This window comes from Anas platyrhynchos, chromosome 1 (genome assembly GCF_047663525.1).
Source record: "Anas platyrhynchos isolate ZD024472 breed Pekin duck chromosome 1, IASCAAS_PekinDuck_T2T, whole genome shotgun sequence".
Taxonomy (NCBI): Eukaryota; Metazoa; Chordata; class Aves; order Anseriformes; family Anatidae; genus Anas; species Anas platyrhynchos.
Genome location: NC_092587.1, coordinates 144,804,681 through 144,816,828, shown reverse-complemented (window position 1 = coordinate 144,816,828; position 12,148 = coordinate 144,804,681). Strand labels below are relative to the sequence as shown.

The 12,148-nt window shown below is 45.2% G+C and overlaps 1 protein-coding gene and 1 long non-coding RNA gene across 3 annotated transcripts in view; one reads left to right on the top strand and one right to left on the bottom strand.

The window, feature by feature from the left end:
• The window catches only part of GRTP1 (growth hormone regulated TBC protein 1), a 32,298-nt gene extending 27,571 nt beyond the window's left edge, over positions 1-4,727 (bottom strand). Inside the window, exons 1-2 of one of the 2 annotated variants that reach the window (XM_072031717.1) lie at positions 4,563-4,727; positions 3,928-4,079 (exon numbers count right to left, since the gene is read on the bottom strand). In XM_072031717.1, coding sequence (XP_071887818.1) covers positions 3,928-4,079; positions 4,563-4,600 — 190 coding nt within the window. In that variant the 5' untranslated portion in view covers positions 4,601-4,727. The remainder of the gene's footprint in view (positions 1-3,927; positions 4,080-4,562) is intronic. The other variant, XM_027444472.3, reaches the window with a different exon arrangement.
• Positions 4,728-6,003: 1,276 nt separating this feature from the next.
• On the top strand, positions 6,004-11,576 carry LOC113839866 (uncharacterized). The gene is made up of 3 exons (XR_003492522.3): positions 6,004-8,481; positions 10,713-11,045; positions 11,183-11,576. It is a non-coding gene; the product is annotated as an uncharacterized lncRNA (long non-coding RNA).
• The last annotated feature ends 572 nt before the right edge of the window (positions 11,577-12,148 follow it).

Sequence of the window (12,148 nt, the reverse complement as noted above, 5' to 3'; positions counted from 1 at the left end):
GCACAGCAAGCACAGGAACGCAGCTGATGAACAACTATCAATCCTGAAAGCACAGCCAGCAACCACATCCAACAACAATACGCGTTAAACTCAGGGAAGTGGGGACAGGCCTTTGACATTGGCACAAGGGGAAAGCAGCCCTGCAGCGCCCAGCACACTCATTATTCCTCAGTGTCATCATTCACATGACAATAGGCAGCCAGAGGCTCCTATCGCCCCGGGTGCTTCCACATTATCTTCAGGAAATAAAAACCCACAACATCCCACACAGCAGAACATCCTCCCACTGTCGGGTTTAAGAAGCTTTCACAGATGAAGCCGGATTGTGCATGTGTCTTCGAGCACGCATCCGACTCCGACTGTACACCAGAGGCTTGATCTCAAGAGCAGCACTGCTCAAAACCACCAAGCCTTCAACAGTCCAAGTTTTGGAGTATGTGATAAAGAAATATCTGTACATCAAAGTTTTGCCTCCGTTCATAGATGAAACATGAAGCATCAGTCTTTAAGCAAGCTGTTTAACACGGAATATGAAAATTTTTAAGGTTTTTGCATCAAGTTAAAGTTGTGTTTACCTTTTCCCCTTCCCCTTAACGTTGCTTCATTCTACACCATGGGCAGACCAAGTTACGCAGGAAAACGCCATTTAAGAACAAAAATCATCATGCCTAAAATTTTAGAAGAGTGTGGTTTTGAAAAACATCTGCACATAACAATTCCGATTAAATACTGAGGAAAGTAACTCAGACCTTGGAAAAAACTCTACGGCAGAGCTGAGAACAGCATCTCAACAAGGAGCTGAAGGTTTTGTTTTATGCATACATCGAAGAAACAAAGCAGACCTGTGCTGCGAGCACTCAAGTTCCTGTCAAACGTACACACTGACTTTCCAAGAAGCTCCTTCCTTCCTCCAACATCTGTTGAGGACCAGCTGTGCTCCTGCGACAACCACTTTCACCTTGCACTGGATTTTACCAGCCTCAAAGACCAGAGAGTGCCTTCTGCTGCCCGCCAGTTTTGACTAATCCACCTGCAGCCTGATTCTCTTACACAGCACACTTTTGGTCAGAGTTAAGCTCCTTTGGGTAATTATCTTGGAGGGTTTGTTGCCTGCCTGTGGTTGTCTTTTGGTCTCAATAAAGACGGCAGCCAAGTGGATGAAAGCAGTAATTCTACCTTTGTTACTGGGATCCTGTGAGAGAGAGAGAGGAGGCAAGCGACTGACTGCCAACTGGAATTTCTCATGTGCAGAGGAGACAGCATTGATAACGAGGGTAGAAAGGGAAACAGAACACCACAAAATAGCAAAAGGAAGAGACTGAAGAACGAGCAAAAGGAACTACCAGCCAAAACTCCCATGCCCTGCCCGGCCGGAAGGCTCTGATCCAGAATAACAGGATACACCGCTTAATTACCCTCGTTAAAATGTAGCCTAATTAGTTTTCTTTACAGTAGGACAGAATTACATGCGTCCGTACCGCACATGGGCATGAGGCTAACTTGAGCAGCACGTGAACACGCCACATTTCCCAACTGGAAAATTAGCACAGGTCATCACTTCTTCTTGGCCAGCAATGCTGAGCTCCTCGATGTGTGGGGAGAAATGGGTGTGGAGCCACAGAGGTGTCACACGTACAGCGCCTCTCCCCCAGCTAGACACAGCAGGGCGCCTTTTAAAGCTTTTTTTTGAGCTCCTGAGCAAGGAAGCCAGGTGCTGGAGCCAGGGAAGTGGTGGAGTCCCCATCCCTGGAGGTCTTTAAAAGACATTTAGATGTAGAGCTTAGGGATATGGTTTAGTGGAGGACTGGTTAGTGTTAGGTCAGAGGTTGGACTCAGTGATCTTGGAGGTCTCTTCCAACCTAGGTGATTTCATAATTTTGTGGAGTGCCTCACCAGGCAGCAAGCACCCCACAAATCAGACCTTCTCCTCCCCAAGGCCCTGCAGGATCATCTTGTAGGATAAAGCACACACTGAAGCCACTACTTAGGTAATTAATTCTGTGCTTCACAGAACTGACAGGCTTCGATCTAAATACTGATATCAGAGGGGAAGCATTTCAATCAGTAGTTGTACAGGTTAATCTGCTGCTCTCCTCCGCTGAGGAATCAGCTGATGGGAATGAGGGCGGCTTAGTGTAACAGCTTCAAATTTACACTCAGACTGCACTTCCTCAACGCTACTTAACTCCAGTCGCTCTCCTTATAATTACACATTATATATTACACATATGCATGAGAACACATATTTGAGTACCTTTAACAAAAACTAGCATCAAAGATGATACGCCAGCCTGCAAGGGCTTGCTACAGCCAAAGCTGTTGCCTGCACCCCCTCAGTGGATCTACTTTACCCAATTTTTCACAAACTGCAGCAGACTTTTTAAAAATACAACACATTAGCCTGTTAGGGAAGATAAACATGACATTAATGGTTGTTATCATTACGTGGCTAGAGGGGCAGCACCACTATTGGTACTGAAGCTTAGTGGACAAGCTGAGAGAATTAGTCAAAGTTTCGGCTCTGAAATAAGACGAAAGGCACTCACACTGCTCTACCACAGGAACATTCTGCGTCTGTGAGGCTGGAACAGGCTACACAAGAGCAGAGAGATGCGAGCAGCTTGTGCAAATTACTAAAGGTTTCACCTGTCACGGTTCACCCATTTTAAGAAAATAAGGAGATTAATTAAAACCCAAGATTATTTTTTTCCACAACTGGAATGCTAAATTCTGCAGAAACTCAAAATCCTCTGAATTCTGCAAATAACTCAGAATTCTCAAAATAACTCAGAATACTGCATAGTTACTACTATATTAAAAATGTACACCCTAAACAGTATCTTCTTTATCTCTGGAAGAAAAATAAGAGAGTATCAGTAGTTACTTTCTAGTTAGCAGCATATGATCTAGCAACTATAGCTCAAACCTACATTTTCTGGTGTTCCTCAGCCTCAAAACTGACATCCTTCCACTAAATACACTGTTCCTCTGAAAACGTCTCACTTGTTACCATTCCATTCCTGGTGCCAAGGGAAAAAAAAAAAACAAACAGCCAGAATTAGCACTCAAGGTCCACACCTGAAGCAGAGCTTTGAATATTCAGCTATGTTACAGCCAGTGCATGAACTTTTGGGTTGTTTTACTCACTTTTTCTTTAATATAGTTATAGGGAACTCCAAAAGGTTTCCTAAAAGAAAGCAAGCTGAATAACATAATTGAGAGCAAAGGGAAAAAATGATGCCTATATGGAAAAATCCAGAGGAAGGGAGGGGGGGTGACCTTCAGTCTGACAACACCCTGTCCCCTTCTGATTCCCTCCATGTACTTATTTCTCCCCATCATCTCTCTTGTAAAATGAAACATTATTAGAGGTTTTCTTCCTTTCTGAACTGGCCATGAACTGTTCCATCAGCATGTTCTCCAATGCTGCGTTAGCTCCCGCATGAATTTTTGCTTTCTTTGCTCTGTAAGGTGCTTAGTTTCAGTTCTCCGTACACACCTTTCTAGCAGCGAGGTGAACATTGTTTTACAAAAGGAGGATAAAATGAACTAGAAAATTTCAGCAGTCAATAAACTGCCAAGGAGAGAGGTTAGAGCCCTAGCATCCCGATCCTTGGGCTTCCAGACAGTGCCTCCTGCATCATCACACGTCTTTTCAGAGAGCGCACAGAGCAACATAACAGCTGTACACCAGCACCTGGAAGTGCCACTGGCCATAATCTCTGGGTTACAGATGTAATAAGATATTACGGTGCATGCCAAAGAAGGATTACTCCTTTGTAAACTTTAAATCAAATCAATGATCCCCCTAATAATATTTTTCATTTGAAGAGGAAAATAAAATTCAACATTCAAAAACCCACATGAACTGAATATGATGTATACCGGTTCCAACACAATGTTCTTTTAAGTAAACGTACAGCTCACCTTTTAGACTCTTCTGTATGCTGTTTTTCCCCTTTAGAAGCTTTGACCATTTTATTGCTCGCCTTGTGAGTACCACCAGGTACCTGGAAAAGAAAGCTTCGTAGGATGCGTAATCAAAGTCGTCTGGCCTTTCAAATCCATATGGATCAACCCTATAAAATAAACAAAAAAATAAAAGAATTCTTGCACAACTGCTTCTACATACCTTCAAGTGAGGGAAGAAAAAAAAAAAGTTAATTATGCTTTAAATAACTTCCAGCTGCTATTTCTAAACGCAGCTCTCCTCCCAGCAAACACTTACTTTACACAGGCTGCACAGCGTATCCAAGCTGCTTAAGTAAATGAACTTAAACACGCGCCGTTCAGGCGGTTTTACAGATTTCGCTCGCTTTAGAAGCGAGGAATTTTTAGAGCAAAGGATCTGCTGTGTGCAAAACTGACCCAAATTACGACCGCACGGAAGCCCGGGGTGCATTTCTCTCCATAACACAGCGCCAGCAGGGTGGGAAGAGCCCTCCGGGATCACCTGGTCCCACCACCCCCCTGCCACCACCAGTGTCACCCCCTGCCCCATGTCCTCGAGCACCAGGTCCAACCTCTCCCTGCACACCCCCAGGGACGGAGTTTCAGCCTACCTGTACGCCCAGTCCCGGCCGCCCTCTGTCCCGGCCATCGGCCCCCTCCGGCAGGGAGCCCCGGCCGGGCTCTCCTCAGCCCGAGCAGCGCCGCCTCGGCCGCCCCATGCGGAGCTCCGCCGGCTGAGGGGCGGGGGCGGCCGCCCGGATCCGCCTCCCTCCCGTGCTGGGGGCCGGGCCCGTGCCAAAACGGGGGCTGCCGGGGGTCCCTATGGAGCTGGGGGACCCCCAGAGGGCGAGCGGGGCGCCCCGGGGCAGCCCCCGTCCTGCGGAGGCCGGAGGGGCCGCCGCGGGCAGCCGCCATTTCGGGGTCCCCCCCGGTGGCTGCTTGTGAGGGAAGGTCCCGGCATGAGCCCCCCTGCCCTTGTGCTTCGGTTCCTGCAGGCACTAGTGCTCCTCAGGACTAGGTTCTGGAGGAGATAGACCTCATTAAAAGTCAGTCATTTTTTCCCCCAACTCCTCAGGCTGCCATACAGGCTTCCATTTAACTTTATTTCCCCAAATAACTCATGGCACAGCCAGTGCTTTGCTACATCGAAATACGATTAACTTCAGCTTCTGCTGACTTCGTTTCCACCTCAAACTAAATCTACAGGGGCCGATCGTCAAATACATACAGAGTAATAACACCACAAATATTAATGCCCAGAAAGGCTTCCCTGTTTCCTGAGCCCGCCTCTAGCATTAGCATACTGCTCCTCGCCTTTCTGAGGCATGGAACAAACCCCAAAACTCACACAGACCCTGCACTGTCTGGCTGCTGGCAGCGTACCTCGTACTGTGCTACAGAACAGACGGGAGAGAGGGAAATTATATTCCTGCTTGTCCTTTTTTAATCAAGTTCTGACTTTGCACCAAGCAAGCGCTTGGAAACTTACAGCTCCTGCCAGGGAAACATTATCTAGTCCAGCCAGCAAGTCATAGTTGCTGAAGACAACAGATGGGATTTCGGGAGGGAGATCAACAGTTGTTCCTTCCCAGCACACTCCTCAAGAAAGCTGCCTCCTCTGTGTGGGATCAGAGGCAGGCACCCACACAGCAACATGGATGCAGTTGGGCTCCGACAACAGGGAAAAATCACGGAGCTTCGCGTTTGTGTCAGCTGCCACCACCGAGCTGGGACTAGGAGGCAATGCTGTCCCACCAAAGGGAAAAGGGACCCTTGCCTTCCTCCCCCAAATCCCCAAGCCGCAGCACTTAGTTGTACTTCGTCTGCAAAGTGTGGGCTGTGCTGTGCACGTTCCTTCTAAAGTGGTTCCGTCAAAAATCCCCCATGAACAACAGGTTACGTCTCTGATTAACTAAGGGTACACCTGCAGCACATCAAGGACAGCCTTTGTGTGTGCCACGGTGCATTTTTACCATCAGCAAGCCTGAAATGTTTTACACAGTTCCTGTGCTGATGTTCCTTTGTGGTGCGCTCTGAGGTATGCTGGTTTCACAAAAGGGCTCTCTCAACTTCAGGCAGCTCCTATTAAGAATCTTTCATCTCAGTATCATGGCTGATAAGGTGAACCAGCCTCCTGTCTGGCAAGAGAATACCTTGGTTATCCTTTATAGGGTGTCAGTGCTGCTCTCTCCTGGGCAGATCATATCACACTTTTTTTTTTTTTTTTAAGGCATCCAAAGAAAGAAACACATAAAGTCTCAAATCTGCAAACTGTGTGTGCTTGGTTTCTGTTTCACAGGGAAGGATACCAGTGACTTTTGATCCCTGCTTCAAGGGAGCTGCTGACAGGGGCAGTGACAATGCAGGAAGGCAGTTTTGGGACATTCAGCCCAGAGAAACACCTTCCTGATTAGTGCCTGGCACAAGGGGAATTAACCTAATGTACCTCCCCCTGACCCCTTTCATCCAGACCCTTATCCCTGAAATTTTTACATTATGGTGAACACATTTGGTAGAAATCCTCGCCTCGCTGCTCACCAGAGTAAGCCCTCAAAATAGGGACTTCCCTTTAAGGCTAGGCATTTAGCTCTGCTCGCTGCAGGGCAGATAAACACAGCCGAGTAGTATTTCACATGCTGCGGCATTCACAGCTTCGCTTGCCTGCATTGCCCTTGCCCCGTGTTTTAGTGAGGAACATTTCCATATCTGCGACCACCACATGTGAGAAACACCATTCCCAGCAAGGCCAGCAGGTCTGCTTTTCCAAATCCAGGTGGGAAGTTTAAAAAAAAAGCCTAGTAATTCACAAAACAGTTAAAAGCCCCTGTTCAGAAATAGCACATGCAGAAGCATTGGAGGGGACATGTGAGGTTTGCCAATGCTTTAGCCAGTCCTTAGGGAGGGTCTCATCCCTTGGACAGAGTGCTGAGGGGAGAGCATGAGTTCACCTTGAGAGATCACCTCCAGCACAGCAGGGAAACCCCATGTGGTAAAGAGCATTTAACAGAGTATTAATTAAGAGTATGGAAAGAGTAGTGATTCCTGCATAGCAAGTAGTTAGCAAGTCATGGCTGAGGATTAAAGCAGAGTGTGAAGTATTTTATAATGATACTGTGCTGGACTGCATGACTCTCTTTAGCAGCTAAAGAGCGATGACCAGAATAGCTGATGTCAATTCATTGTGAGATGCTGTGAACTCAGTTAACAGAACAGCCCCGTCCAGACTGTTTAAGGAAGTAACAAGATAAATAGGTAAAATTACCCCACAGCTAAGATTAACACACATCTCAGAGAACAGGATTTTTACAATACTTATGGATCTGAAAACAGGAACTTGGAATTAAAATACATTTCTGAAATAAAATTTTAAATTGCTGCTGCTCAGAGAATGTATCGCTCGTACAAGTTTGTGGCTATTAATGCTGGATTCCCTAATACCAAAGCTGGCAGGACATCCAAGAGCAATGCAATCTGCACGCACCAAAGAGTGCAATAGCTCTTGGCAAAGCGTCCAGAAAACGTTGCTACCTCTTTGCCATGAGCAAACACACACGCAGGCACAAAAAGATCATTCTTACTGGTAACTGGATGTTCCAGTATCCTAAGTAAGCGATGAAACTCACAGCATACATTCCCCTTGTCTGTGGGGCTTATCGTGTAGACCTTCATTTCTGTGTCTGTATTTAGTAAACCACTCCAAGCAAGCCTTGCTGGAGCTCTTCTCTGCACCCATTTAGCTTGACTAATTTCATATGACGGGAAAAAACTGCTGTTCCCTGCTTAGGAAAATGATTTAGATTAGGCAAATTTGGCAATATAGAAACATCCACTAAGAAGTGAAGATATATGTGTATATATATGTATATATATTAATCATTGGAGGAGTATCTTCTCGCCTAGGCACAACGTGCTGCAGGACCAGACAGCTCGTCCATCTGGCCAGGTTAAGGGATGCCACCATCACATCCTGACGCCTTTGCTTCGTGTTATCACCACCTACCCACCCGGTTTAGTCAACCTCCAGCCTACGTACGGACCGAGTCTCTGGACGGGTAATGAAATGCTGAACTTGCTCCATATTTTCGTCCCAGCAAATTGCGTCATGCTTACATAACTGGTCTGTGGGCCTGATTAAACCTGCTCATGTGAAGTGTTCCAGCAGCAATCGCTGAACTTTAGAACAGGCTGTAGAGCAAGGACAGAAACATATATTTAAAAAAAATAATAATAATTTCCTCTCTTCCCTGAAGGCTTCACAGCTTCACACTGATGCAGGTTGCTGGCTGGCAGGACAAGCTACAAACCCACGTGTAGTCTTGAACACGCCAGTGTTTTGATTACTCTCAGTATGACTGTGGCCCCAGGAGTCAAAGCATACTGATATGAGCAGCTATAAAAAGGAGCTCTGAAGCTTGCTGCCTACCACCACAGCCGCCTGGAGAATCAACATTACCCGTGGAAAACTCTGCAGAAGGGTTTTTGCACTCAGCTGCCATCCTCCAGCTGCGTCAGACAAGAAGGCTCAAGGCTGTAAGTGACAGTGCTGGGAACAGCAGGGAAGAGAAATGATGTGGCAGTGCCCTCGATGTGCAAAACACTGCAAAAATATATGTCAGGGGTGATATGAAAACAGTACTTGAACGTTAGGAAGCGTTCCTAAGACAGAAACAGGAATGACCTTGCGAAAAGTGAGCAGGTCTGACAGAGCCGTGACCCCATGGAGTGGAAATGAATGAAAGAAATGAGAAGTTCGTACTGGCTAATTGCTTGATGAATCTTGGGTCAGGCTGAAACTTCAGAAAATGTGTTTGTGATGCAACCTGACAAAGTATTTTCTAAATGCCTTTGCTTTGTTTTGTTTTGTTTTCTTCCTTATCTACTTGAATGGTCATAGGCAGTGTGCTGAAAGCAATTTGAATTCACACTGGTGCTGTTTAATTTCCTCTGGCTGCATGAGTGCTGTGCTTCTAACTGAACCTTGAAATTCCTCAGGGAACAGTAACTCCCTTTTACTTCTCCCCACCCTCCCCTCCCCTTTTTTTCCCCATCCCTATTGAGCTTGTGAAGATACCTAGCTGACTAGGGATGCACTTTTGGGCATATATCTGAACATCCGCTCAGTGCATGCCCTGATTTTACATGCTGTCCTGGCTCTGACAAGTGAAAGCAAGCCTTCTGCTGGCCTTCTGCTGCTCTGGGACTTGTGCAAGGACTCTCATTACAATTGTCTCAAGCACTATCCTGTTCCACCAACAGCAGGCAGAGTTATCGTTACAGGCGTTTAAATGCAATCATTTCATGTAAATGCATAGTGTAAGCTGTGAAGAACATTGTTTATTTTCCTTGTCTCTTTTCTGTTAAGGGTTTCTCAAAAAATCACACATTAGGGGAAAAAAATTCCAGAAAATGTTGAAACAATTTGGTGTAAAAAGGAAAAGCTGTATAGCTGCCCATGCAATGGGAGATGTCCATTCCTTGCATGGAATAAGGCAGCAGAAATACAGATTATCCTAAATTTCTGTAATTAAATAATATTTCAAAATGCAAATGTGCAAGGACACTGAGTTTAGGTCAGATCAGCAAATTGCCTTTCTGCATGTTCCCAAATTCGGAGTTTTGAACTCCGTGCTGTGCTCCCAGGGACGCTGCTGTCCATTGCAGCCTTCTGCACGCGTGTTCCCCATATGCTTTGCAGACTCATGGGCTCAAAGAAAACTCAGAAGTTTTGTGAAAAAACAAGCTTGGGGTTGACAGCAGGAGTGGCTGAAGGTCCTTTCGACCACAGGATACAGCAATAACCATCTGTGCCGATAAGCCTCGGTATTTGCATGCAATCAAGAGATCGGCTGAAATAGCTCATGTTATTTTTAAATTCCTTTGGAAGCTAAGAAACTTTGATTGCAACAGCCAAGATCAAATTATGACTTCTCTCTGGCATACTTTGCAGGTCACAGATTAAATTAAATGGCTAATACTGGGGGAAATGCTCGATTCTCACTTGGTATTAATTTGCGGATAAATGTCCCCTCGAGTTAACAGGAATAATTTCACTGATACGTCGTCAACATGTAAATGAATTAATTTAAATTTCATTTTAATATTTTGAGTATTTCTGATACTGGCCTTTCCCGTCACAAAGTAATCAAGCTGAGAAGAGATGTGTAGCATTGAAAACAATCAGCAACTTTTTGGTATTTCCATGGTTTGCTGCGTAAGTAGTTATAAAAATGATACGTTCTCATCCGGATGTTTGATCTTTTTCTCCACTGAAAGTCTAGCTCAATGTCCACAATGTTTCTTCAACTGAGAAATTTTATTTTAGCTACGTGTGAACTTAGGAAAAATGCACAACTTATTTTGCTGTTATTATCCAGTAAGCCATGGCAATCATTGTGTGGACAATGCTGCACATTTCTATTGTGTCTGCAACAAGCATCTGGTATTTCTGTATTTTCATATTTCTCAGCAACATTTTTTTCAATAATTTTATTCTCAGAAACTATGATAGCATTACCTTTATAATCATTTCCTTTTACATTTACATATCCCTCATACAATAGCTTTTTGCATTTCAATGGCAGCAAAAATGTCCTGCACAAAATTTGCTGAGAACTACAGACTTCCAAGTACCTAATGCTTCTTTATATATGTGTAAATGAAGCAACTTTCAGCAAAGAAAGGTTGGATTCAGCCCCACAGAAATCACAGAGGTGGCAAGGAAGGGGCTGAGTATTCATCATACCTCTCTTGATCATTTTCAGCTTTTAGTTGCAGCCTGACCCAGTCCCGTGGGCTCAAACGGCCGCGGTGGTGCAGGACCAGAAGGTGTGCAAGCCACTCAAGGAGAAGAGATGTCTGTCCTCCAGCACTAAAAACTCTCTTTTGGGCCTTCACCTAAGTTCAGAAAGTGATTTCTCTCTCTGGCTCCAGTGCCCAGCTCCAAAGACCACCAAACATTGCTGCAGCAGCTCAGAGCCCCCCAGGCCATATGCTAAAGCAAGTCAGCTCTTAAATGTGAAGGCACAGCCACAATTTTACTTGGAACTTGAATAGTCTAGGAAAGCAAACTAAAAGGAGCTGCAAGTAGAGACAAAGTAAGTTCAGCCTGCCTACCTGTAGAGAAGTGGCTGTTGCATTGGCTATTGCTCTGCAGAACACTGCAGAATTGGGTTTTGTTCGTTTCTTTCATTCATTTATTATTACTGTTTTTTTTTTTTCCTGCACATCACAGGACCAAATACAGCTAACAGCAAGTTTTCAGGTCACACACCTATATGCAAGCTGAGAATTGAGTGGTCAGATACCAGGAAGATGGACAACATCCTGAGAACTTCCTCATACCAACTGAATGCTTCAGAAAAGAAAAATAAAAGTTTCCACAAAGGAGGTGGTTTAGAGCCTTCTTCTAAGGAGAATTCAGCCTCTCAAAGTACACCACCAGTATTCCTCAGGGTGCCTGGGGCTTCCTCTGGATGGAAAAACACTGGTAGCTGTTCAGGTTGCAGTGGCTGCCTTTTAGAGTACCGATGTGTGGTTACTGCAAGCGGTGATTAGTATTCCCAGGGAACTGTCTCTTATGAAACGAATACCAGATTAGCAAGGTGCTGTATCTCCCACAGCAGTGACAGCGTGTCTCTGGCTGTACCATCCATATTCCCACCGGAGAAATCTGTCACTGATCCTTGCAGGCAAGCTTTTGTGGTGATAATAAACAACACTTTAAAAGCTCACAGTTGCTGTAAAGAGTCCTCATCAAGAGGACACTTGTAACGAGGCAAGAGACGGCCCTGATGTACCGTTTTCTAGGAAGAAATAACGATTAGGTAACACTTACATAAGCAGCAATGGCTGTTTTTAGCTTTCCAATGGTCTATTTTTCCTTTCGAGCACCCTCCAGCATCTTTTGTAAGTGCTTCTGCCTGTGCGTAATTGGCTTTGGCGACTTGTGCTTTGCTGACTCGCAGAGCTACCTTTGGATGCTCTGGTCCAGAGTGCATCCAGCACTTCTTGCTGGATGCCTTTGAAAACCAGGGTAGTAATACCAAATAACATCTGAGAAATTTGCAGCAGATGATTGCAAAGAGCAAAACTGCGAGTGCTGAAATGTTGTTAAGATGCATGTCTCGCTGTTTATATTTGTGCACTTACCTTTAATTAAACTAAAAGCCTGTGTTGGGCAAAGGCATCTGGGGTCCCC